The following is a 26,665-nucleotide window of genomic DNA, read 5'->3' as shown; positions in this document are numbered from 1 at the left end:
AGAAATAAGTTTTTTCAATTATATTCAATTATAGTGCTCAAATCGCCTGTTCGTAAACAAACAAATAACGAGCTTCGCATTTTCAGCCAATTAAGTAGCGGGTGAGATTATGTACGAAAGTGCTCTACCCAAAGAGGGGGGCTTAAAATATATTTGTAGTCATCGACATACAGTCCTGTTTCGTTGTATCACAACTCATCAGTGCCTCTAGACTAGCATCTCTCCCAAGCAAAGGATTGAACCTAGAATCGTTGTGTTGACAGTCGGCAGTTCTCCCACTCGACCATGGAATTGACGCCCGTAAATAACTCGTCGGAATGTCTATTTAAATAGACACCCGCCACCACTTTTATAGTGCTCAAATAGCCTGTTCGTAAACAAACAAATAACGAGCTTCGCATTTTCAGCCAATTAAGTAGCGGGTGAGATTATTTACGACAGTAGGAGACGTTAACCTTAATATTGTTTAAAAAATCAACAATAAAAACTATATATATATATATATATATATATATATATATATATATATATATATAAAATGTGTGTGTGTGAGTGTGTATGAAAATAAGTTTTTTCAATCATATTTAACCTTTTATTCATACCAATCTTTTAATTTATAAAGCTCGATGTAATTGCAGAGCATATACCAAATAAATGAAAAAGTTTATATTCCAAATTTCAAGATGTTGACCATCTTACAAGTTTTTACGCACAATTCTTGACAGCACCTATTTCGTCGCGTAAAATCATTCATTTATTATATGAATCAATTAATTTATTCTGCCTCATTAGAAGGAAAAATACCTATAAATTCATTTAAAAAAGTGCATATGAGCATAATTACAAAATCCGTAAATTGGGAGAGAAGTTGCAATTACCTTATATATATATATATATATATATATATATATATATATATATATATATATATATATATATATATATATATATATAACGGTGTTTCAATGTTTATATTTATACTAGTAGGTCATCTGGCGTTGTGCGGTCGTAAAATATGCATTACTATTATAATTTAAGTAATACAGAAACCGAGACACATGCATGCGAGTATTATGCTTTTTTTCTAAACCTTCCATTTCTTCCAAGAAAAATAAAAAAAGAAAAAATACTCGAGTTGAGATCGAAACCAAGATCTAAAGTCAGTGAGTCAAGTACGATAACTATTAGACCAGCGTGACACATTCTTTAACTTATTTTCAAACTACTTATTCTTAACATACGTAATATGTAATGTGAACCATTCACGCATGCGAATCAATGAAAAAGTTTGCGAACCGATACCAATGCGATAACTTCCACGTACCGATTTTTCAATTTTTACTTCTTAGCAGCATTTTTTTTTGCGGATGAAAACGGATTAAAACGTTTACCATATATGTGAATACCCTATATACCAAATTTTACGTCTTTAAATCAAATATTTGTTGAGAGTATATATATATATATATATATATATATATATAATAGTTTTTATTGTTGATTTTTTAAACAATATTAAGGTTAACGTCTCCGCCTCGAAGGTCCGGTGTTTTCTTAGAAAATCGCCCATTTTTTATTTCGACGTATTTTTATTTATTTATTTATTTACTGAAGGGTGAGTAATGCCCCGAAATACGCGTCTACGTAGATTACTTAAAAAAAATAATATATATATATATATATATATATATATATATATATATATATATATATATATATATATATATATCGCATTTTGCACTAGAACTCTTCACACACACGCACTTGTTTGATGCTTTCTTTATATACTAGCGAGGTGTACCCGGCGTTGCCGCGTGTTTGGAGGTGTGTGTGGAAACTCCTGGGGTGGGGGTGGGGGTTTAAAAAAAAGTAAGTATGAGGATCGAACCCGAACCCGAACCCTTGAGGAAAAGTTGTAAATTAAAGTGTGAAAAAAAAAAAAAAGTGCGACGTTCACGATTGTACCACCGCGAGATGCTAACGGAAACGCGTTTGAATTTATTTAATTACTTGGATTTGGCAGGTGCCCATTTTAATTAGTTAATGAGGTCAAGTTTGACTGCGGGGCGTGAACGCTTCCCAAGATGTTATAGGAAAAAGACTAACCTACATGCGGCGAGCGACAAATGTTGAATATTTATCTTCCCAAAATCGAGCAAATTAAATAGACAGGCGAGCTTCGTTGTTAAGTGTGAGATATTACGATTTATATGTGATATAAAAAGTTTTAAAAAGTTGTGAAGCGACCGACCGCTTCTTTGAAAAAAGCCTTTTGTAGACATACAGAAAAAGCGAACACACACACATACATACATACATACATACATACATACATACATACATACATACATATATACATTTTCGCTTTTATATTTATAGATTAAGTCAATTATAAAGCAGCCATTATTGTTAGCAGATGAAAGATTAGACACAAAGTTTTCTTCTGTCGTAGCGAGATGACTCACCTTTACGCCTGTCGCCATTTCCGGGTTGTAAATATAAGTACTTTCATTAATATATAAATAGAGTACAAGTCCTGTCATGCTACCGGTGTGGGAGGTGTAGAGAGGGCCGTATCGTCGGGTATGATTGGCATCATTAAACGTATAGCATATGCCCATGTCTGTAAAGTGCTCGCTGAAGTTTTGTGAACAAGGCGGTTTAAGACGGCGACCTTCCCAGGCACACATAAACAGCATAGAGCTAAGATCGGGGCTGACTGAGCGAAACCAGCTCTCATTCATCGGATAGGTGAAAGGTTTTAAATCTGGATTGGACCAGTTCAGCGGTTGGTTCGGAGGGAAGTGTAAGCTCGTAAAAGCAAGGAAGTAGCTCTTCACCTTTTCAAAATCGCCCATTTTCGTTTTGTCGATTGGGTTCAGATTACAGAGGGTGACGGCTGGGAAAGGCAGTCTGTCGGCAATCTCGACATTGATGCGGGTGAGGAATGGTAGCTTGTTGTACTCGGTGTACAGGTCAATAATTGAAACCATCAAAGCGATGATCATCCCGATAATGGCCACTGTCCAAACACACCTGAAAATATAAAAAAAGGGCATATGAATAATTGAATTTTGTTAAACTTCAAAGAGATCAATAACGCATAATTATACGCGTCGTTCGCATATTTATATTTGCATATTTACTAAGCAGATAATATCATCAAGTAAGGACGCTCACTGCGATCTCTTGTTGGAAATCTGGTTGCAAGAGACACGTGCTCACCGATTAAATCTCTAATACAATTCCCTGAGGATACATGCCAGACTTGGTCGCAATAACATGTAAATTCTAATGTGAAGGCTAAAGATTTTAAAACACTTGTCGAGATGGTCTTGTAAGAGATTTAGTTTTAGATACGCATGCCGACGCATAATAATTGAGAAGAACTTGAATACCTACTGGAGAGAACTTAAATACCTATCGTATCTTTCAAATGCACAATTCCGGGAGTACTCTATTTCCTGCGCTGTTTTGACGCGTTGTTTTATTGAATGTCTAACAATTACATTACACCAAAACATATAAAATCATTATTATTGGCTCACATGGAGCTTTCACACAAGTCAACAAACGATCTGATTGGACACCTGTGGTGTTCTCTGGAAGCTGAGTGACAACAAGTCTCCCCAGACGTCCAGCTCTCTCCACCTCCTTCGATAGCATTTGCAAATAAATGTGCGTCATCGCAACAGCACCTTACCATTGATTTCTCGCTGGCAGTGCCCATTGGTCTATACTGGAATTTGAGTGGCACTAAGCCCCCCCCGAGGTTCCAGTTCTCTTTGTGCTTGTCCAGGGGAGGTCTGGTCAGCGCTCTCCTCAGTCTTTCCATCCTCCTTGACCCTTCTCGGCTCTTTGGTATCACTTTTTTATTGGGGGGAAGGTGATGAGACAATTATTATTATCATTATTATTATTATTATTATTATTATTATTATTATTATTATTATTATTATTATTAGTAGTAGTATCCTATTTACTACTATTAATGACACTATTGTACTTTTCACTGTTTACTATACTATTTCAGTAGAGTAGTGTAATATATGTTCTCATAATACAACTCCTAGGCATTACCTCACCATATCATGGTAGTTTTGTGATTTGTTCTGTTGCCATATATCCATACTTCCAGGTATTACGTATTCATTTTTTATCATCGATTGTCTCAGATTATCCCCATCGTTTTGTATGGAACTACTTGGTCGCCCAGCGTTGCCCGGTCGTAAAATATATTTAAATATGATATTTTAATTTACGCGAATTTCATATTTTTTTATTTGTTCTCTATTGATTAATATATTGCACCCAATATATAGTAAGGGCTGCCCGGTGTTACCTGCCATAAAAAAACGCTTTAATATATTGTAATTTATGCATGTATGTATCTATGTATGTATGCATATATTATTATTATCATTATTATTATTATTATTATTATTATTATTATTATAATGACAAATCTCATTTGATTATATTGTACCGATTATACAGTAAGAACCGTCCAGCGCGAATCAGTCGTAAACTACGCTTAAACATGATATTATAATTAATGCAGATTCCAGATATATCATTTTATTTATTGATTATTATATTGTACCCAACATATAGAAGTGATTTCTAAAGTTAAAAAATAAATAATGAAAATATGACTGGGATGCCATCAGCTAGAATCGAAACATGAACATATAGCTCTCTAGCATTATTCGTTAGCATTCGAGCTAAATCCAAATATATATATGTGTGTGTGTTTGTGTGTGTGTGTGTGTGTGTGTGTGTGCATGCGTAAAACAAATTATTATATCATTGTTAAAAGTGTACATACATATTTGCACATGCGTGGAAGTAACACGTTTAGCTGACTTACGCATGTCAAGTTCCACTTTTTAAAAAATTAAAATTTGACCTTATTGCAGCTACTTTTAAAAGCTAAAATCACAGAATCAAATCTCGTATATATAAAGTTTCCAGTCTGTAGATGAAAAATTGATAGAGTAGTGATAGGAACCGTTCCCCACACTAACAGACAGACGAACAAGGTAACTTTATATATACTAGCGGGGGATACCCGGCGTTGCCCGGGTGTTTGTAGGTGTGTGTATGGGGGTGGGTAAGTAATAAAACCCTTTTTAAATATTATAAAAAAAACGATGTTAAAAAATCGGAAAAACCAAAACCAAAACCAAAACGGGAGAAAAATGGCATAAATAAACCTGTCGGATCGAACCTGCAATCTTAAGATAACAACGCTGTGTATGGGGGGGGGGGTAAACTAAAGGTTGCCCGGGTGTTTAAAGGTGTAAAAGAAAAAGAAATAGTTTTGATCGGGTGGCGGGATTGAACCCGGAAGCCTTGACGCAGAGATGGAAACAAAAGCCAACCACTTAACTGTCTCGACCACGAGTGTGAGCAATCGATTACCGCGTTAAGTTAAGGCTTATAAAGCGTGTGAAAGAGGTTTGATTGACAGGAAGACGCTAAATGATGTCATAGCGGGATCGTTACGATGACGTGGCAGTATTTTTAGTTTTCACTTCCCTCGGATGATGCTGGGAAGGGAGGAAAGCAACTCCCCATTGTCCAAATCGAATAGCAATTGTCTGATATAAGGATAAACTCCACATTGATCAAAAGCTGGACGTTTCGCCACGAAAGCCGAGAACACGAACGCTGGAATTTAGTTTCACTGTATTTATACTAAAATGCAGGACAAACAGGGGACAGAGCGAAATAGCACGAATCTCTTAAAAGTAAAAATTAAAAATAAAATAATTCGCCCCTACCCATTTTGCACTTAACTTTATAACCAATAATAAAAAAACTAACTCTAAATACACCATGCCTCCATAAAGAAAAAGAAAATGACAACAACAATCGCTCCTGAAGACGATCAGATACACCGATAGAAAGCGCTTGAGAAGGATATAGCCAACAACAATTTTTGGTCGCCACAACATGCCAGCCGAAATAAAACACCCATATATATATATATATATATATATATATATATATATATATATATATATATATATATATATATATATATATATATAATATTTCCGTGTGGGAGAATGTTTTCATTCTTAAATTTTACGCAATTATGCAAAATATAGCAACTATGCATAAATATAATTCAATTTAATAGTGAAATAACATGAATCATCTAATAGAAAAATTATAAGAAATGAATAATTAATTAATTAACGCTCATTTTTCAAAGGAATATGCAAATTAGTAAACCTTCATGTACCTGCTTCATATCCATGACCGAGTATATTAAAAGGTTTGTTTTAATAATTTTCAAATAGAAAAAGTAAGATCTGGCGTTCGGGCTGAGATCCAGGTGTGATATTTCTCCTTGGTAAATAAAGGGGAGGCCCTTCTAAACTAAGGCATTTTTTAAATCTTTGCCTACTTACAGAGTGCCCCGTTTTTCCCCACATTAAAAACGACCTTGTGTCACATGTTGCTTTCGTTGGTAAGTAGGCTTTTACTACTACTATCAGAGCGATAAAAACTAAACTTTATAGGTTTACAAGATAGATAATGTAGTTTCGTTATATGATACCATATCCTTAAATATTACCTCTCTCTTTCTGCGGGTTATTTATATATCATCAGACGTAAAAAAACAAAATACGCGATATAATGTTGTATACACCATATCACATAATTATATGGCATGTTATAATTTCAAAGTGTTTTTATATTTAAATTAAGAATGCTATTGCAAAAATATATCAATACATGCACAGGTGGAAAATTTTAATTTATGCTAATTTCGTATTAAACATTTAAGGTTCCATCCTTAATCGTTACCGTTTGTTATCCACAGATGGATGAGAAATAGTTAAAAATGAATCGACTCTAACGAATAAATGTATATTTGCGCATGCGTAAAAGAACACTTTAAGTAGACTTACACCTGCCAAGTTCATTTTTTTTAAATGTAGATCCCATTAGCAGCTACTATTTTTACGGGCTAAAGACAAAATCGAATTTGTTCCACGGGGCCAACATCATTTATGTATCAAAATTCAAATCGGTAGACTAAAAATTGCCAGAGGAATTTTTGTAGATATCTTTACTAAGACAAACATGATCACTTTACACACACACATATATATCTATCTATCTATACTCCTATAAATTCGGTTTTCTTTTGTGTGTATCGATATTCATATTAAAAACTCTCTTTTCTATTTATTTAAAAAGAAAATACAATTTTTCTTATATCTTGGTTGTGGAATTGCATTCACCAGCAAACGATCTAGCTAATTTGCATATTCTTATAAAGATTCATTTTAATTAATTCTCTATTAGTTGCTTCGGTTTTTTTAATGGGATAATCATCTTTGGTTAACTATTACGTGTAATTATATTCATGCAGATATTCTACATGATTTATACTTGCATAATTTTTGCGAAAAAATTTATAGTGAACACACAATTGTTACCATATATATTTATGTATACGATTATATTTTTGTTTAACAAATCTATCTATCTAGCTATCTATCTATCTATCTATATAGCTATCTATCTATAAAAGTGAACGTGTCTGTGTGTCTGTGTGACTCGAAATTTGATATACAGGGTATTGAGATTTGGGAAAATTTGTGTAATCGGTTTTCGGCAAGAAATTTGGCTGTTATGGGGTCAAGGTTCAACGATTTGACCTTTGAAAACACTACCAAACTCCTCTGACAATTTTGGGTGTAAACACTTGAAATTTTAGGTATAGGTTTCTTGGACATGGATCTAACTTAATAACTTGTTTTGAGCCCAAAACAATAAATGTTAAGGGGTTATAATAAGGGTCAAAGTTTGAAAAAATATGACGCTTATTATAAAAATTTGACCTCTGCGGTCTCAGACGATTTGAGGTGTAAACTTTTAAAATTTTACATATATACTACTTATTCAACAGAATTTTACATACAACGAGTAGCCTCATTTGCATTTTACGTCAAAGAAAATCTATTTTAATAATTAGCTCGATGTTATTAATTTTTTATTGCAATGGAATCGTTTTACTTGTTCTGTTTAGAAACATTATATTAAGTTGATTTCTTTCATTTATTTTTTTAATTAAATTAATTTATTTTCAATAATTAATAGCTGAGAAATTTTCTTTAAAATCGAAAGTAACTTTATTTATTTAAACTATGAGAGTTATTTCCCCTTTAAGTTACTTCGTATTTGATTTTTAAGATTAAGATAGATGTGTTTTATCGTTCCTTAAATCGAACATGATATCACTTTTCGATATTTGGTGCATCTTCGATAGTATGTGACTAATCCCTTCGCCCGGAAATATGTTTTGAACGGGCAACGCCTGATGTGTACAGCTAGTATATATATATATATATATATATATATATATATATATATATATATATATATATATATATATATATATATCAAGTAAAGGCGGGTTAATACCGCATTCTCCGAAGGCGGAAGTCTCATGGGAATATCAAATTCACAAGTGGTCTCAACTCGCTTGCATATCCCTGTCAGGGGAGATAACGATGTTATATTTTTGCAGTTCTTGCAGAGAAGTGTCGACTTCATCTTACGTACAGCGCCTGGCGTTTCCAAATTTTCACCCATCTGATACTGACTAGCCCAAACTTTGCTTAACTTAACTGTGTCGTACACGATTAGAAGTGTTTTAACAATATAAGTTAGTTAATAACATCAATATAATTCATAGAATAATGATTAAATAATTATTTATAATGACTATAAACAGTGTCTAGTTGTGTTTTACTAATTCTTCCTGGTCCTGGATATGACCTTAAACTATATTTAGTGATGAAGCCCCCTTTAATTGCCATTGCTCCCAGGTCCACTCTGACCCGAATTGGTAGTACCTGTTTGGGTTCAAACTATGGGTTAAATAGAAATCGACTTGAAAACAACATCAGGAGTCTACGTTCCAACCTCCCAGAGGTTGAAACCCAATTACAGGAGACGAAACCACACATATCCTTCCTAAGTGAAACTGGCATTAGGCCAACCACTTCCCTTGACGAATTCATAATTAAAGGATACTCCAACTTAACATCTAAATCTGACCCCCAAGATCGCCATGGACATGGAATATGTGCTTACATAATAGATGGATTTCCGTGTGGTAGGGATATCTCCAGAGAAGACCATAATTTACCTTAAATGTGCTTCCAGGTTGCACTTGCTTACACCACTGCATTTATATTCGCTCTCTATCGCCCCCACAGCAGTAGAGTTACTATCCTTAAGAGCATATCTGAAAAAATTGACCACATCCTGTCTGCTCACCCTTCAGCTAACATCCAAATTTCTGGTGACTTCAATGTCAACAATGCGGAATGGTTGACCCACTCTAAAAGATAGATGATGAGGGGGAGGTTCTGTCATGAGTTTGCCATTGCCTATGACCTCACTCAGATTGTCTACGAACCCACCCGAGTGCCCGATACTTTCGGTCGGTATGCTAGCTGTCTAGATATTTTTCTCTCAACTTCCCCTGAGCTAGGTTCTGTCTCCTCTGGGATCTTCCGACTATGCGGTTGTATCAGTAAAGACAAAAACGAAATGCAATAAGTCTGTATATCGATACTCTACGGCTGACTGGGATAGCTTCCGTACATTCATATCTTATCTACAACTGCATTCCATGTTTAAAAAAGATGTGTCCTCTATAGTATCAGACCTGAACGAATGGATAATTGTAGGCATAGACCGATTCATACCATCCAAAAAAATCCAACAAAAAACTAACAGGCAGCCATGGTTCTCCCCAGAATGTGCTGCTGCCATCGCACACAGAAACCACTTTTTCCATAGCTACCAACGTAATAGATGCACTCAGACTAAAGCTGCTTTCAGGACTGCCAGCAAACATTGCAAAAGAGTAATAAAAATGCAAGAAACCTATATGCTTAGTCCATTAAATCCAAACTAGCTGAGCATCGGCTTGGTTCCCACCAGTTTTGGCAAATAGCAAACAGGATCCTGAACAGAAGCGTGCGTTCTATTCCAACTATCATCAATGGACCTGAGGTCATCTCGTCAGCATCAAACAAGGCTAAACTATTTGCCATGAACTTTGCAGCTAATTCTACTCCATGCGACGAAAGCTATCAACTCCGCGTATTTACTCCTATAACGGACAACACACTCTGCAACATACAAATATATGTGCGTGATGTCGCCAAGCTAATTAAGAACCTTGATTCTCGTTAAGCAACTGGCCCTGACGGCATTCCAATCATTGTCCTGAAAAAGCTTCAACCAGAACTTGCCCCATACTTACAAAACTGTATAAGCGTTGCCTTAAAGATAAGTGCTTCCCAACACTCTGGAAAACCTCATCAGTATGTCCCGTATTTAAGAATTCAGGTGATAAGTGATTTCCCTCTCAGTACAGACTAATAAGTCTCCTGTGCGTCATGAGTAAGTTGCTGGAATCCATATTAAATAGAGAAGTAGTCAACCACCTCAGCAGAAATAACCTTCTTAGTGACACACAATGTGGTTTCCGTTCTGGCAGATCTACAGCATATGTGCTAACTGTTATATCTCATAGGATTAGTGAATCTCTTGACAAAGGATTCCTGTCTAGGGAAATTGCTCTTGACATATCAAAGGCCTTCGATAAGGTATGGCATTAAAACGCCTACTTCACAAGATTTCCAGCTACGGTATAACTGGAAATGTATTCTCGATCATAAAATCATTTCTCTCCGATAGGTTCATAAGAGTAGTGGTTGATGGGCAGAAATAAGAGGCCCTCAATATTAATGCTGGAGTCCCTCAGGGGTCCATCCTAGGCCCAACTCTCTTCCTGATATACATCAATGATCTCCCAAAACACATACTTAAATCATTCGTTGACATCTATGCTGATGACACGACCATCTATGGCAACACATCAAAGGCTGTAAATGGCAAGGTTCTCTCAGATTCACTCTTCTCTGATCTTGAGCGCGTGGTACAGTGAGGGAGGAGGTGGTTGGTTACCTTTAATGCATACAAAACGAAGCTTCTATCTTTACATCATCAACGCTCTGAACCCCATCTGGCATCAATTGAAATGGATGGCTCTCGTCTTGGAGAGGCTTCATGTTTTGACAAGCTTCTGGGCTTGATCTTTACCCCTGACCTTAAATGGAACACGTACATAAAATCTGTTGCCAGGGACGCTGGAAAAATGGTGGGATCCTTCTACCCTTCCAGAAGATATCTCAGTACTGACGCAGTTCTCTATCTATATAAAAACCAAATCTCCAATCCCTCGTCCCCCCTCGCCAATCTTTCACGAGAAACACCCGTCTGGCTGAAACTACTGTCAATAATTTTCCCCACTCTTTATCTGTGCCTAAATCCAAACGTAGATTCCATGAGCAAAGCTTCTTTCTTAGAACTGTACACAAGTGGAACTCTCTGCCGCTTGCCACCTGACTACAACTTGGACGTCTTCAAGTCCAACATAAACAAACTCCTGACAAACCGCCTCCTTAAGTAAGACACTCTATCAAAACCCCAAATACTAATGATTACTACAATACTATCTCATTGATTACTGTACACCCAATAACCCTTATCTCTGAGTGGCCTTCGGGCCTTGATAAGTGGTTACCCTCCATGTAATATATATATATATATATATATATATATATATATATTCTATTAAAACTTTTTTCTTCCGAATCTTTGGATTCGGCATTAAATAACCTGAAAAGGGTTGATATGCTGTAAAACAAAAACAACCAACCAACTAATTCTTCCTATGATGTATATATTTTATAAAAATGTAGCTCTTTATATAAATACATTTGTTATGCTGTCAGATCCTCGCCAAGAAAGTAAACGTTTAACACAGTTTTATAAAGAAACCCGAAATCAAAGTTATCTCTCAATTAATGCCTTTTTATAGTTGTTTGAAAAAAAAAATGTTTTCAGGGCAGTATTAAATAGAATAAGGAGATTTCTTTAGCGGGAAACATATAAACACACATAGTGATAAGAGCTAACTGTTTGGCAGTTTAGTTAGCTTTAGGGTAGACCGTCATTATACGTTTGCCTCCTCCTACAGTCCTTTCAAATAAAAAAGCCACGTGTACAAAACCACACTCCTTTAGTGTCAAATTTATTGTAGAGCACCCCCTGGGTAGCTAAGCCTATGAGACAGACCAGTACACGCAGTTCGCTTTTAATGTATGGAAGATTTATTTTTGGTTGGAACATTTAAAAGAGAAAGCGATATGGAGAGGTAAAGAAATACTCATTCGTTTTCAAATGTATGACAGACCCTTACATACATACGCACAGTCATGTTTTTCGAATATCTAATAGACATTATCAGAGAATAACGCGAAAGCAAGAACACAGTAGTGTAAATAGACACCTAATTATTATGTTATATATATATATATATATATATATATATATATATATATATAATTTGTTTTTACAGTAATGTGTTGCTACACAGTCATAAGCATGTTTCGGTCAGTTAGTTTTTAGAGATCCCTTCATGCGATACAGCTTATAGTAAAACAAAGTTTGCAATGAAAATATCAGCTTATCTATTTCACCGAGAGTTAATATGAGGAAGTCCAGGTAAATGTTGATAAAAGTATGAAATAATCCTTGTACACTGTGAAATGTATTTTATGTATAAAGACCAAAGAGGGGAGATATATCATATAAGAAATATTTGGAATCAAGTCTCCTCTTTATTTCAGATCATTTAAAACCATAGCAGCAAGTTTTACTCTCGCCTTCATCATATTCGTTGGTATTGGGGAAATATAAGATATTTTGTAATTCATATGCAATACTAGGAAAACAAATGACTATGATTGAAGCATTTTATAGCTTTTTCTTTACATGGAGGTCACCACTTATTAAGGCCAAGAAGGGTTATTGTGTGTACAGTAATCAATGGGATAGTGTTGCAGTCATTTTTAGTATTGGAGATTTGATAAAGTGTCATTACTTAAGGGGGCGGTTCATCAGGAATTTGTTTATGTTTGACTTGAAGACATCCAAGTTGTAATTAGGAGGGAAATAGGCAAGCGGTAGAGAGTTCCACAAGCGTGCAGTTCTAAGAAAGAAGCTTTGTTCATGGAATCTACGTTTTGATTTAGACACAGATAAAGAGTGGGGAAAATTATTGACAGTGGTTTCAGCTATACGGGTGTTTTTTCGTTAAAGATTGGCGAGGGGGGGCAGAGATTGGAGCTCAGACGAGCATCTGCCATGGAAATAAAACAGATAGGCTCGCAATGTCTCTTCTGTGGGAGAGAGGTTGCAGGGAAGAGAAAAGAGCACCCCCACTAACCCTCGAAGTCTATTTTGTACTCTGTCAAGGCAGGATAGGCTGTTTTTAGCAGCTCCTGTCCAGATGTGGCAGCAGTATTCCATACTTGGACGTACTTAGCTTTCATATAGGTAGAGAATTGGATCAGTAGTGAGATATCTTCTGGAGCGGTAGAAGGAGCCCACCATTTTCCAGCAATCTGGCAACAGACTTGATGTACGTATTCCATTTCAGATCAGGAGACAAGGTCAAACTCAGAAGCTTATCAACGAGACGAGAGCCATCCATTTCAATTGATGCTAGATGGGGATCAGGGCGTTGATGATTTAAAGATAGGAGCTTGGTTTTGGATGCATTAAAAGTGACCAGCCACCTCTTCCCCCACTGTACCACGCGCTCTAGATCAGAGAACTTTGTGATTTACAACCTTTGATGTGTTGCCATAGATGATCGTGCCATCAGCATAGATGTCAACGAATGATTTAAGTATGTGTTTTGGGAGATAATTGATGTAGATCAGAAAGAGAGTTGGGCCCAGGATGGACCCGTGGGGGACTCCAGCATTAATACTGCGGGCCTCTGATTTCTACCCATCAACCTCTCCTCTAATGAGCCTATCAGAGAGAAATGATTTAATGCTTGAGAATATATTTCCAGTTATACCGTAGCTGGAAATCTTGTGAAGTAGGTGTTTTTATGCCATACCTTATCGAAGGCCTTTGATATGTCAAGAGAAATTTCCCTAGACAGGAAGCTTTTGTCGAGAGATTCACTAATCCTATGAGATATAACAGTTAGCACATATGCTGTAGATTTAGCAGAACGGAAACCACATTGCATGTCACTAAGAAGGTTATTTCTGCTGAGGTGGTTGACTACTTCTCTATTTAATATGGATTCCAGCAACTTACTCATGGCACACAGGAGACTTATTGGTCTATATTGAGAGGGAGATGACTTATCACCTGAATTCTTAAATACCGGGCATACTGATGACGTTTTCCAGGGTGTTGGAAAGCACTTCTCCTTAAGGCAACACTTAAACTGTTTTGTAAGTTCTGGTTGAAGCTTTTTTAACACTATAATTGGAATGCCGTCAGGACCAGTTGATTTACTGGAATCAAGGTTCTTGATTAGCTTGGCGACCGCACACACATATATTTGTATGTTACCTATCGTGTTGTGTATTATAAGTGGAAATACGGGAAGTTGATGGCCTTCGTCGCATAGGGTAGAATTAGCTGCAAAGTTCTTTGCAAATAGTTTGGCCTTGTCTGATGTTAACGAGGTGACCTCAGGTCCATTGATGATGGTTGGTATAGAACGCACGCTTCTATTCAGAATCCTGTTTGTTATTTGTCAAAACTGGTGGGAACCAAGACGCTGCTCAGCTACTTTGGATTTAATGGACGGAGCATATAGCTCTCTTGCATTTTTTATTACTCTTTTACAGTGGTTGCTTTCGTTCCTGAAAGCAGCTTTAGTCTTAGTGCATTTATTACGTTGGTAGCTATGGAAAAAGTGATTACTGGCAGCAGCACATTCTGGGAAAAAACATGGCTGGCTATTAGGTTTTTGTTGGAGCTTTTTGATGATACGAATCGGTTTATGCCTACAATTATCCATTCGGTCAGGTCTGATACTATAGAGGACACATCTTTTTTAAACATGGACTGCAGAGGTACATCAGATATGAATGTACGGAAGCTATTCAAGTCAGCCATAGAGTACCGATATACAGTACGGTGTAGAGGTACGTCTGAAGACTTATTACATTTCATTTTTATCTTAACTAATACAACGGAGTGGTCGCCGGATCCCAGAGGAGATAGAATGGAACATGATAGAGTACAGTCTGGTTCTATAACTGTAAATATTCACTCAGTATCCAATCATTTAAAGATTTTGGAGTCAGTCCTAATTCTTTCACATAAGCCGTCGCTTTGCCGACGTAAAGAATTCGTTTAATCATTAGACGTGTTCAGAGATATATCTGTGCTGAGTGGCATGGCGTACTCTCGTGCATAAAATCAATTTGTCGTGACGTGCCAATGAAAGTTCATCAAGCCATGGTAACAAATGCTCATTTACAAATAAAATATAAGACTGACTTGTTAGTTTGACCCATTTTTGCACTCACATTTTAGGACTCTAAACTTTTGTCCACCTAATATGTTTCATTAAGGGTTGCTCTGGCCACATTTTTAAAGCTGATTTTCTGAGCCCAACCTAAATGTTTTTCCCTATAAATTTGGTTAAAAAGGTCTTGCTATGGGCTTAATTCTTCTTGCAATTTCGTTTAAGACATCGCAGCATGTCTTTCTGGACTAGGAAGGTATTCCAACCTTGTCAAATATGGTAGCACTGTTGCTGCCCGGCTGCCTGATAAGTTGACGGCGAATTTTTCTAACATCGCAACCATAAACTGATTTTCCTGTGTTCTGTCCTTCCTTGATTGAATGTTTGGATTTTCAGCGAATGAAGACAATGTTCTTTGATCTCTTCCAATCTCTTTAGTTTAATCTACGAGAGAGAAATCTTCTGCAAAACCTGCAACAACACGTTCGTTTTCACTAGCTGTCAATTGACCGTTTCTATGCATTTTAGGAGACATGCAATAAAGTGATACATGCTTAAACTTATCAGGCAATTGAAAAATTAGCATAATTTTCAATATATTTTGTACAAATTCCACAAAAACCAGGCAAAGAAGGAACCTTGTTATGCGCTTCAAGAGTACCAAATTTAATTTCTCTGCGTTTCGTAACAATTTCAAAATTAAAAAAATATTGACCTGCAATAAAGCGATACACAGGGGTTTATATATATATATATATATATATATATATATATATATATATATATATATATATATGTGTATATATATATATATATATATGATTGTTGTAGCTGGATTAAATCCGACGATATGAAATAAAATGGAGGTTATTTTATCATTACGATATTTTAACTTTTAGACGTAATCCACCACACTAGTTTACTATAATTTATTTTCTCTCATAAAATGTATATACATGTATATATGACATCTAATTTACCTAAGGAAAACACGCTGCTTTCCCCCCATCATTATATATAGCCCCAATCCTCCGACTCTCTCGTCAATGACCATCCCACTTGAAGAAGCCCGCATAAATCGGGCGAAACGTTGAGTATTCAGGTCCTTCCACCTCCATTTTATTTCATATATATATATATATATATATATATATATATATATATATATATATATATATATAAGCGAGATAAGACACTGATAGAATTCAGATGAAAAATCCTGATAGATATTACTTGAAGTAATACTTTCAAGGAGATCCTTGCCAAAAAGGAAAAGCTCAATATTTAAGAATAGAGCACATATATAAGTTTCCTAACGTATAGAGACATATATCCGATTTAAGAATTTATTGTTTGACAAAAGGAATATATAGAAGGGGTTATTTTATTTTATTTTATAGAAGCGGTTATTTTAATATAATATATTATATATATATATATATGTATATATATATAGTCATCAACATACAGTACTGTTCCGCTGTATCACAGCTTATCAGTGCGACTAGACAAGCAACTACCTCAATCCAGGATCGGAAATCCACCACACAAACGACAGTCGAAGCTTCTAATCGTTACGCTATTCGACTATGCGGGCTGTGAATTAACCATGTTTTGACATCGCCCAAATGCCTAAGCTCGATTTGTTTGCACGAAAAGCATCGCTTAATACGCAAATGGCAGTTTGTATATCACTTCCCAATATGCTCAACTGAAGATAGGGAACATTACATGCATGTATGTCCGTATATAGAATAAATCATTTTGCTGTGTTTTTCCTCCCATGTAAAGCGTTTCGCTCAGGTTTTTTTTCTTCATTTTACTTGATTATATAAGATACACAAATATTCGCATATTCCATTAAAGTCATCCTTTACATCTGAATCATTGAGTTAACAAAGGAGTTGTGAACATCTTCCCAATTGACTATTTAAGAATGTTATGGTATATCTTTATTGTGGTGTTTTGGTCTTACTGGATTCCAGAACAAGAATTAATCTTGTCTGGTGGAGTTCCAGCTTTGTGATGTTACTTTAGTTAACAACATCTAACGAAGGTACATCATTACTTGCAAAAGCCAGTGTGGATTAATCATAACGAGTAGATCTTATTTCGGTTGCGAATACTATTTTATTTTGAATATTTGGTCTAGGTTTACTCGTAGGAAAAAGCATACTCATGCCATGTTGTCCTGACAATCACCTGTACAGAAATATCTTAGATAGGTTAGAAGATAGTACCTAGTAAGATTTAAGTTCAGTCAAAAGCTGTTACCTCTCTACGTGTATCCAGTCAACCCTCAGAAACAATGAAATATCTATTCGCAAATCATAAACTAAAGAGCTTAGATATTTGACTATTTAGTGTGATGTTCATTGATTTAGTGTTACCAGGCACGACATTAGTATCTGGGAATCTAAAGAAATACGTTTTGCGCGTGGAAGAATTTAATTTAATTTATTGCTATTCGGAAATGAAAAGAAAACACATCAGAAGTGTGAAAAATTGTGTCAGAAATCCAGCTGCATTGCAAGAACAAACGTCTTCTTACATTTTCTTTTATTTCTTATCTATTTTTTCATTTTTTATTTTACTTTCGTTCTGGATTTTGGTGATTCCGGATGAATTCGCATGATTTTCTTTTAATACACGTGTGTAACTGTAAAGAAAAAGAGAAAGAAAAAGAGAAAGAGGGGGACATATAAAACACTAGCAGATCGCCCAGCGTTGCCCGGTTGTAAAATACGCAAAAAATATCATATTTTAATTCATGCAGAATTCACATTTATTATGCATAAAAATAATGTAGGTTCTAAACGTAACGTTAAATTTCTTAAAAATGAAGTAAAAAAACAAAACAAAAATAAATAAAAACGGAAAAAAATCTGAGACATGTGCATGCGAGTATTACGTTTTTTCTAAACCGTTCACTTCTTATAAGTAAAAAATACTCGAGCAGAGATCGAAACCCAAGCCTAAAGACAGTGAGTCAAGTACGATAACCATTAGGCAAGCTTGACATAACATTTGAAAAAAAAACAACGAAAAAATCTGAGACATGTGCATGCGAGTATTACGTTTTTTCTAAACCGTTCATTTCTTGTAAGTAAAAAATTACTCGAGCAGAGATCGAAACCCAAGCCTAAAGACAGTGAGACAAGTACGATAACCATTAGACAAGCTTGACATAATCTTTGAAAGGTGATTTCAAAGAAACTAATACGTAACAGAAGAAAGAGATCATGTTTCACGACTGTGCATGCGCCAGCAAGTTGAAAACAGATAAAAAATCTGATCACCCCCACGTACGAGTTGTTATTTTTTACGCTTTAGCAGTCCTTGTTGTCGGATTAAAACCGATTACAAAGTTTTCCACCTCTTTGTGTATCCTATATACCAAATTTCAAGTCTGTAGATAAAACGTACGTTGAGCATATAGGTTGAACATATTCCTCATGCACACAATCTCACTTGTACAGGGTGAACAGAAAGTCCTTGGACCATTTTTAGTTTTAAAATTAAATATTGTTAAAATCACTTTTTCTCTTTTCGAATAAAGTAAGTATTTAGTCTAACTATTGATCTAATTATTTTCAACAAAAATATTAAAATAATTTTGTTTAAACTTTCAGAAAAATGAGCAAGCGAGAGGCCATAATTCAGCTTCATTGCGCGGGAAGGAGATTATTAAGCTCTTGAAAGTGGCTAAATCCACCGTGTACCATGTTGTGAACAGATTTAAGGAACTTGGTACATCTGAAGACCGTCCTAGGAGTGGAAGACCTCGCACTGCTCGAACAAAGAAGGTGATTAAAGCTGTCCGAGAGAGGGTAAGGAGGAACCCGAAGAGATCTGCAAGACAAATGGCTAAAGACATGAATGTGAGCGTGACCTCGATGAGAACCATCGTAAAAACGATCTCCAGTTGTCCCCCTACAAGATGAGAAAGAGACAGTACCTCACACCTGCCCAAAAGCACAAGAGACTTGAAAGAGCAAAGCTTCTTGGAGAACTGAAGGCTGGCACGGCAGAGCGAGAGATCGTTTTTTCTGATGAAAAACTCTTCACAATGTAAGCGACTGTTAACAATCAGAACGACAGAGTTTACGCAAAATCTTCAGCAGACATTGATGACTCCGTGAGAATAGTTTTCCGCCGACAAAAGCCGTCTTCCCTCATGGTGTAGGCTGCAGTCTCCAAATCTTGGAAGTCGCCTCTGATTTTCGTGGAGCAGGGGGTTAAGATCAACACAGATCCCTACATTAGCGATATTTTGGTTCCAGCATTTGAAGAGATGAAGAAACACTTCAAAGATCAGCCTTTCACCTTCCAACAAAATGGAGCTCCATCCCACACCTCCAGAAAAACTCAGGACTGGTGCCAACGTCATTTTCCAAGATTCTGGAGTTAGGAGATGTGGCCTCCTGCATCGCCTGATTTGAATCCCATAGATTTTTCGGTGTGGTCTTTGTTGGAGCCAAAGGTCTGTTCTATTGTTCATCCAAGTGTTGATGCTTTGAAGACATCTCTTCTGAGTGAATGGGCTAAAATACCTCAGGAAACGCTGCGTGCCTCGGTTGGTAACTTCAGACAGAGAATTGAACGTCTAATCGAAAGGAAGGGACATCACATTGAAAATAAATAATTTGAATTAATTCTTGGTTTCCTAACTCATAATTTTCATTCATGTTTGATTTATATTTTTGTAATTTTCTATTAATAAACCACTTTTGAATTGGTCTAAGGACTTTCTGTTCACCCTGTAGATAAGGACTGACGGACAAAGATACGTAGATAGGTACTCAGAAATAGAGAGATAGTCACAAATATTGTGATGGAAAGAAGAGACAGTAGAAGACAGAAACTTGGAGATAAGTATTACTATTATTTAACACATATAAAGAAAGATAAAAAGTAAGGAATAATACAGAAGAGGATGTATTAGAAAGATAGAAATTTAATTAAAAAAAGAGAGGTAATAGCAGAGATGCAATTTATAAGTTGACAATGAAAAAAGGTACATAGAGATAGGGACATACATATATTGCAAAAAAGAATGAAAGACGCTCAGCGAAACAGTTTGTCTGTGGATAAATACTCCCTTTCATAGATTGAGCATATTGATGAGTGAAATAAAAATTGTAACTAGCGTATAAATGCTCTTATATAAACAAATAGAGCTGAAGGCATTTAGACAAAGTTGTAATTGTATTTCACCCATCTACGGTCGTCTAGGCGGTTGAGTTTTAATCAAAGCATCAGGCAGTTGCACTGAAGAGCTGTGATACATCGAAACAGTCGGTTTGTAGATGAGTCTCTTTCTCTCTCTCATATATATATATATATATATGTGATTATTTACTATAATAATTATTAAATGCTTACAGACACTAGTGTTTCATCCTTTCGGGAATCTTCAGTGCAGTTGTGCCACGGGAATCTTCAGTGCAGTTGTACTCTGGCTCCATTAGCAAGGACCATATCCATTCGGCTTACATTAACCGCGAGGAAGATGTTGAATTTTAAACATGTATTTCATTAAATGTTTTTAACGTCAGACAGAGTGATCTAGTCATTATATGAAGATCTGCGCGTAAGAGCTAAATTGACCAATTTTAATTCAACTAAAAGTGCTCAACGATCAGAAACAAATTTATTAAAGGGGCTGACATAATTATTTACTATAATAATTATTAAATACCTACAGACAATAGTGTTTCATCCTTTTGGGAATCTTCAGTACAGGGTGTCACGATTAACACCAGTCGATAGATTTGTACTCGGCGACAGAAGCCATCCCTGGCTACATTAACAAGAACCATATACCTGATGTATCCGGCCACGCGTTGCTGTGGCTTTGTGGAAATGAAATAAAAAATGTTGAAAGTTACGAAAATCTCCCCCCCACTTAAATCTAAACAGTATACCTGTTTTTTTCTTTTATCACGTTAATCTCATCGATTGCAAACTTAACACTCAGGGTTTGAAAAAAAAATGAAAGATTTTTAAAATATTATTTTATGATTATTATCGTTGAGTTTGATGTTTTTGTTGGTAAATGTGAGAACGGAAATACCATGGCCGAATCACCGCAAAATATACTTCGTGGCCGTGAAACTTTAAAACTGAAACTCGAAATAAAATGAAACATCAATTATTTATTTGTTTGTTTGATAATAATAATAATAATAATAATAATAATAATAATAATAATAATAACAATAGTAATAATAATAATAATATTATTAATAATAATAGTAATAATAATAGTAATAATGATAATATTAATAATAATAACATTAATAATAATAATAGTAATAATAATGATAAAAATAATAATAGTAATAATATTAATAATAATAATAGTAATAATAATAGTAATAATAATATTAATGATAGTAGTAATAATAATAGTAATAATAATAGTAATAATAATATTAATAATAACATTAATAATAATAATAATAATGACAGTAATAATATTAATAATAATAATAGTAATAATATTATAATTATAATAATAATAATAGTAATACTACTACTACTACTAATTATTATTATTGTTAATATAATAATAATAATAATAATAATAATTATTATTATTATTATTATTATTATTCTTGTTGTTGTTGCTGTTGCTGTTGTTGTTTTTGCTGCACTTTATTTAGGCACGCATTTACCAGGAAAGAACGAATTACCATTTCGTTATTCTTCTGACTAAGCCAAAATTGTTATTTCTAGTATTTTGTCCAAGCGTACCTGCTTGAATTACTATTTCGGGTCCTTCTGACCTTTGTGTCTCCACATTTTTAAGTCTGCTAAAATTTTAATCACGTGATTACAGTGTAGCGACAATAAAATAAACCATTCATTTAATTGTCACTTGTTATCGATTTTGCTGAATCTGATACTAAAAATCACTTTATTGGTACTTATGCACTTATGTTACCGGACTGGCGGGTGTTTTGTAACTATTATGTAGTTTCACCTAGCAATTTTATAAACAAAAAAGATATTGTAAACTTTAATTTATATATAGGGATAATCATTATATATATATATATATATATATATATATATATATATATATATATATATATATATTCTTGTTGGAGGGATTGACCTAGATAGATAAAAGACCGTTTGAATAAATGCACAATGATTTAAGTTTGTAATTATGAAAAAATCTGTTAAAACTTGCGAAGGATGCTCTGTTTTGCGGAAATTTAAATTTGGTTTCTTTTTAATCTTTATTTTTTGTAATTGTGCTCCAAACGAAACGAAAATAATCGACAAAATAACATTCAACAACCGTTCTTTATATATATATGCAAAAGCAAAAGATTGTTTTTACAAAAATAAAATGTTATGAAAAAATTTAATTTTTAAACGAAAAAAGTCAATTTGGTATACATGTTTGGTATTTTTTTGTTGCCTACCTCGCCAGTCACATTTGAAATGTCTACTTTTATAGGATTTCGTGTATGCATATAACGAATAAACACCCCAACCTCTCTATGTTAAGAACGGTTTTCGGAATAGACACCCCCAACCTTCCCATGTAAAAAAACGGCTTTCTGAATAGACACTTCTAATCTTGTCAGCATACCACAAAACATATACAAGTTGACATGTTGAATGTGAACGATGAGTTGGACGTAATGTAAAAATGCACCGAATTTAAAACGGAACGAAATTTAAATTTTCGTTCCATTTTTACAACAACCGTAAAACAGAGCATTCTCCGCAAGTTTTACTAAAATTCATTTAATTCTCAACTAATCTGTACTTTCACCTAACAATTAATGAATTAAAAGATATTGTAAAACTGGAATTTATCGTGAAAATACTATTAAAAAAATAGCACATACACATACACAAACACAGACGCACTCAAGCAAACAAACAAAATAACACGCACACACACATGTATGTGTAGAAGCACAAACATGCTTGCGCAAGTTTTCGCGGCTTTTTAGTTTAATGGCACACACACATGCACAAACACACGCAAGCAAGTAAACAAAAACACGCACACACGCCACGAACATGTGTAAACACAACACACGCATGCGGGAGTTTATGCGGCTTATTAGTGCAATGGCACACACGCAGCAATGTTTTTATGTGTAAATATCTATATAATGCGTTGTCGGTGTGTTTAATGCGATTAGTAATAAGCTAGCATATTCTCTTTCATATGTATGCAATCAGAAGAGGCCATATTGAAATTCAGGTGAGGGTTCGGTTTTAAGGCTGATACCGTTAATCTAGAATGTAGGAATGCTTATAGGTCATCCAATCGAAAGCCAGTGAATATGTACAGGGTGATATCATTATTTGTGCAGATAATAAGTGGTAATAGTATGCGATGTGTATGAATTCAGTAGCAAGTTAATGACGGCGTAGACAGAGGAAAGTAGGAAAAAGTATAAATTCATGCGGTGAATAAGTGGATCATAAGAGGACTAATGGAAAAGGAAGTAAAATTGGAATAACTTCCTCTGTACGCTATGATGATCATGACGATGTCCCTCCTAGGAATAAATGTAAAGCTTTAATATTAGGAATTAATATGTCTAAAATGTCGATCTATAGTTAAATAAATATATGGCTAATAGTCTAAACATAATAAATCTACAGATGGGACAAACTGCACCTCTTTTATTATATATAGGGACATAAGTAGACTCCTCGAAACGGGAACTTTTTAGAAACCCAATAAAACTAAGAGTGATGGAAAATACATTATATTTATTTATTGAAACCATAAAGCATGGCGTTTAAGAAACAATAATGGAATTTTCATTTAAAAAATACGTCCAATAGATTGCGTTCTCCTGTACAAATGGTACTTAGAAATTTGCTGTTGAGATTGTTCATTGACTGCGGCAACATCGTAGATTCTCTGTTTTAACTCCTCTAGAGTTTTTAGTTGAGTTGTGTAAGCTTTACTTTTGAGATTGTCCCACAAGAAGAAGAATTACAAACGGATAAATCTGGCAGCTTATAGGACGAATCTTCAGAGCATACGATTATCAAACAATTCTCGAAGAGCCTTCAATTATTACCGTGTAATGTGTGATATTACTTAGCCTGTTGTAATCTGTGAAATGGCGAAATGTTTACTTGCTCAAGGTCTCTATCTCGCAGTGTTTCCACTTGCTCATGCCTGACATTACGTAATTTAAATATTCCCGTTTTTTGGATGACGCTGTATTTTTCTTTCTCTCTCTCTATCTCTCTCTCTTTCTCTCTCTCTCACTCTTTATATATATGTATATATATATATACATATATATATATTCATTTAATCACATAAATTAATATACGAAAGTATAATTTTATGCGTAAACTAAGTAATTACTTCAACAGTGCCCAATAAATAGGTAGAGCTAGGTAGCAAGTTAGAGAAATATATATGGCAATTAAGCTACACAGAATATTCCGCGTTTCATCTACACTAGGATTCGTGTGGATGAAGCGCAGAATATTCTGTGCAGCTTAATTGCCATATATATATATATATATATATATATATATATATATACCTACACATATGAGGAGCTTGAACGTAAAGCAGGATGAATCCAATTTGTTTAAATTAAAACCGTCAATAAGAAAAGTGCAAATATATTAAATCCATACTTCGTCTAAAAACTGATTTTAATTGTAAGCAAACATGATGCATGTCGGTAACATATTATCTATAACATAATTTTAGAGCACTGCAAAGTGTTAAATTGAATTATTCATCGTAATTTTGAAGATAGTGTTCACCGCGTTTTACATTAGAATATATGATATATATATATATATATATATATATATATATAATTATTTGCTATAAAAATTATTAAATAACTACCGGCACTACTGTTTCATCCTTTAATGAATCATCAGTGCAGAGTGTCACGATTAACACCAGTCGATAGATCCGAACCCGACATCAGAAACTATTTCTTGCTTCATTAGCAAAAACTTAATCCATTTGACTACCATTAACCGCGAGAAATATTGTTGAAATTTAACATTTATTTTTTAAAATGCTTTTTAACGTCTGTCAGATAGATCTAATTATTATATGATGATCTGCGCATAATACCTAAATTGACCGATTTCATTTCAACTAAAAGTTCTCAACGATAGAAACGAGTTTCTAAAAGTGTCTGGCATAATTATTTACTATAATAATTATTAAATACCTACAGACACAAGTGTTTAATTCTTCTGATATATATATATATATATATATATATATATATATATATATATATATATATATATATATGTATATATGTATATATATATAGGTAGTTTTTTTTGTTTGTTTATATCCGAACTATCTTCCACTCTACATCATGTCGAAGAAAAAGAGAGAAAAAAAGATTGACAAAGCAGCCTTATTCCGAAATATATTTCTTAAACAATAAACAGTCGTTTATTTTATAAAAAAAAATTCGCGTTGCAGTTTTTGGCTTCAAACGTATTTATATGTATTTTATTCTTCAAATTTCACTCAGCGCTTCTAACAGATATAAACAAACAAAAAACTACCCAGATTTTCAAAATTCGCGACCACGCGTAACCTATCCGGCTTCATAAACACCCCGCAGTTAACAATATAACGTGGACTCTTCATCGAACTATCTTCCACTCTACATCATGTTGAAGAAAAAGAGAAAATAAAAAAGATTGACAAAGGAGTTTTACTCGTTTATTTTATAAAAAAATTTCGCGTTGCAGTTTTTTGCTGCAAACGTATTTATACGTATTTTATTCTTATATATATATATATATATATATATATATATATATATATATAAAATTCATGTAATATATATATATAATTCATGTAATATATATATAATATATATATTTTATTGCCTATTAGTTTTAATTACCTATTAGACATGTCTTCGATCTTTCTGCACAATAATTTTTTTTAGAGAAACCTATTGTAAAGATGTTCCACCCTACAAGTAAACTCAAATCTATATAAATAAACAGTAGATGTATGTGTTAACAGGAAATAATAATCATGCACTCAGGGTGGTTTATATCGAGTAAAATCTTTGTTTGGGTGGATAAATTACGAATACGATAGTCGGTAAGTTGAAATGCAAAATGTTCATTTCAACTTCTGCATGCGTAAACTAATCATACATAAAAGTGGTTTAATTTTATAACTTCGTTATCTTTCTGTCGGGTTAGCTCAAACGGTAGCGAACGGGCTTTGACCGCTGAATGTTTTTGTCTCGATTCTAA

At 34.4% G+C, this 26,665-nt stretch overlaps 1 protein-coding gene across 1 annotated transcript in view; it reads right to left on the bottom strand.

Annotated features, from left to right (window-relative positions):
- The window catches only part of LOC145278282 (acid-sensing ion channel 1C-like), a 92,609-nt gene that overhangs the window by 50,095 nt on the left and 15,849 nt on the right, over window positions 1–26,665 (bottom strand). The window contains exon 2 of the mRNA XM_080130574.1: window positions 2,466–3,036. Within this exon, the coding sequence (XP_079986700.1) occupies window positions 2,466–3,036 (571 nt within the window). The remainder of the gene's footprint in view (window positions 1–2,465; window positions 3,037–26,665) is intronic.

This window comes from Euprymna scolopes, chromosome 6 (genome assembly GCF_053919585.1).
Source record: "Euprymna scolopes isolate OS-2025 chromosome 6, ASM5391958v1, whole genome shotgun sequence".
Taxonomy (NCBI): domain Eukaryota; kingdom Metazoa; phylum Mollusca; class Cephalopoda; order Sepiida; family Sepiolidae; genus Euprymna; species Euprymna scolopes.
The sequence above is the reverse complement of the archived record's forward strand: the minus strand, read 5'-3'. Positions and strand labels throughout refer to the sequence as shown.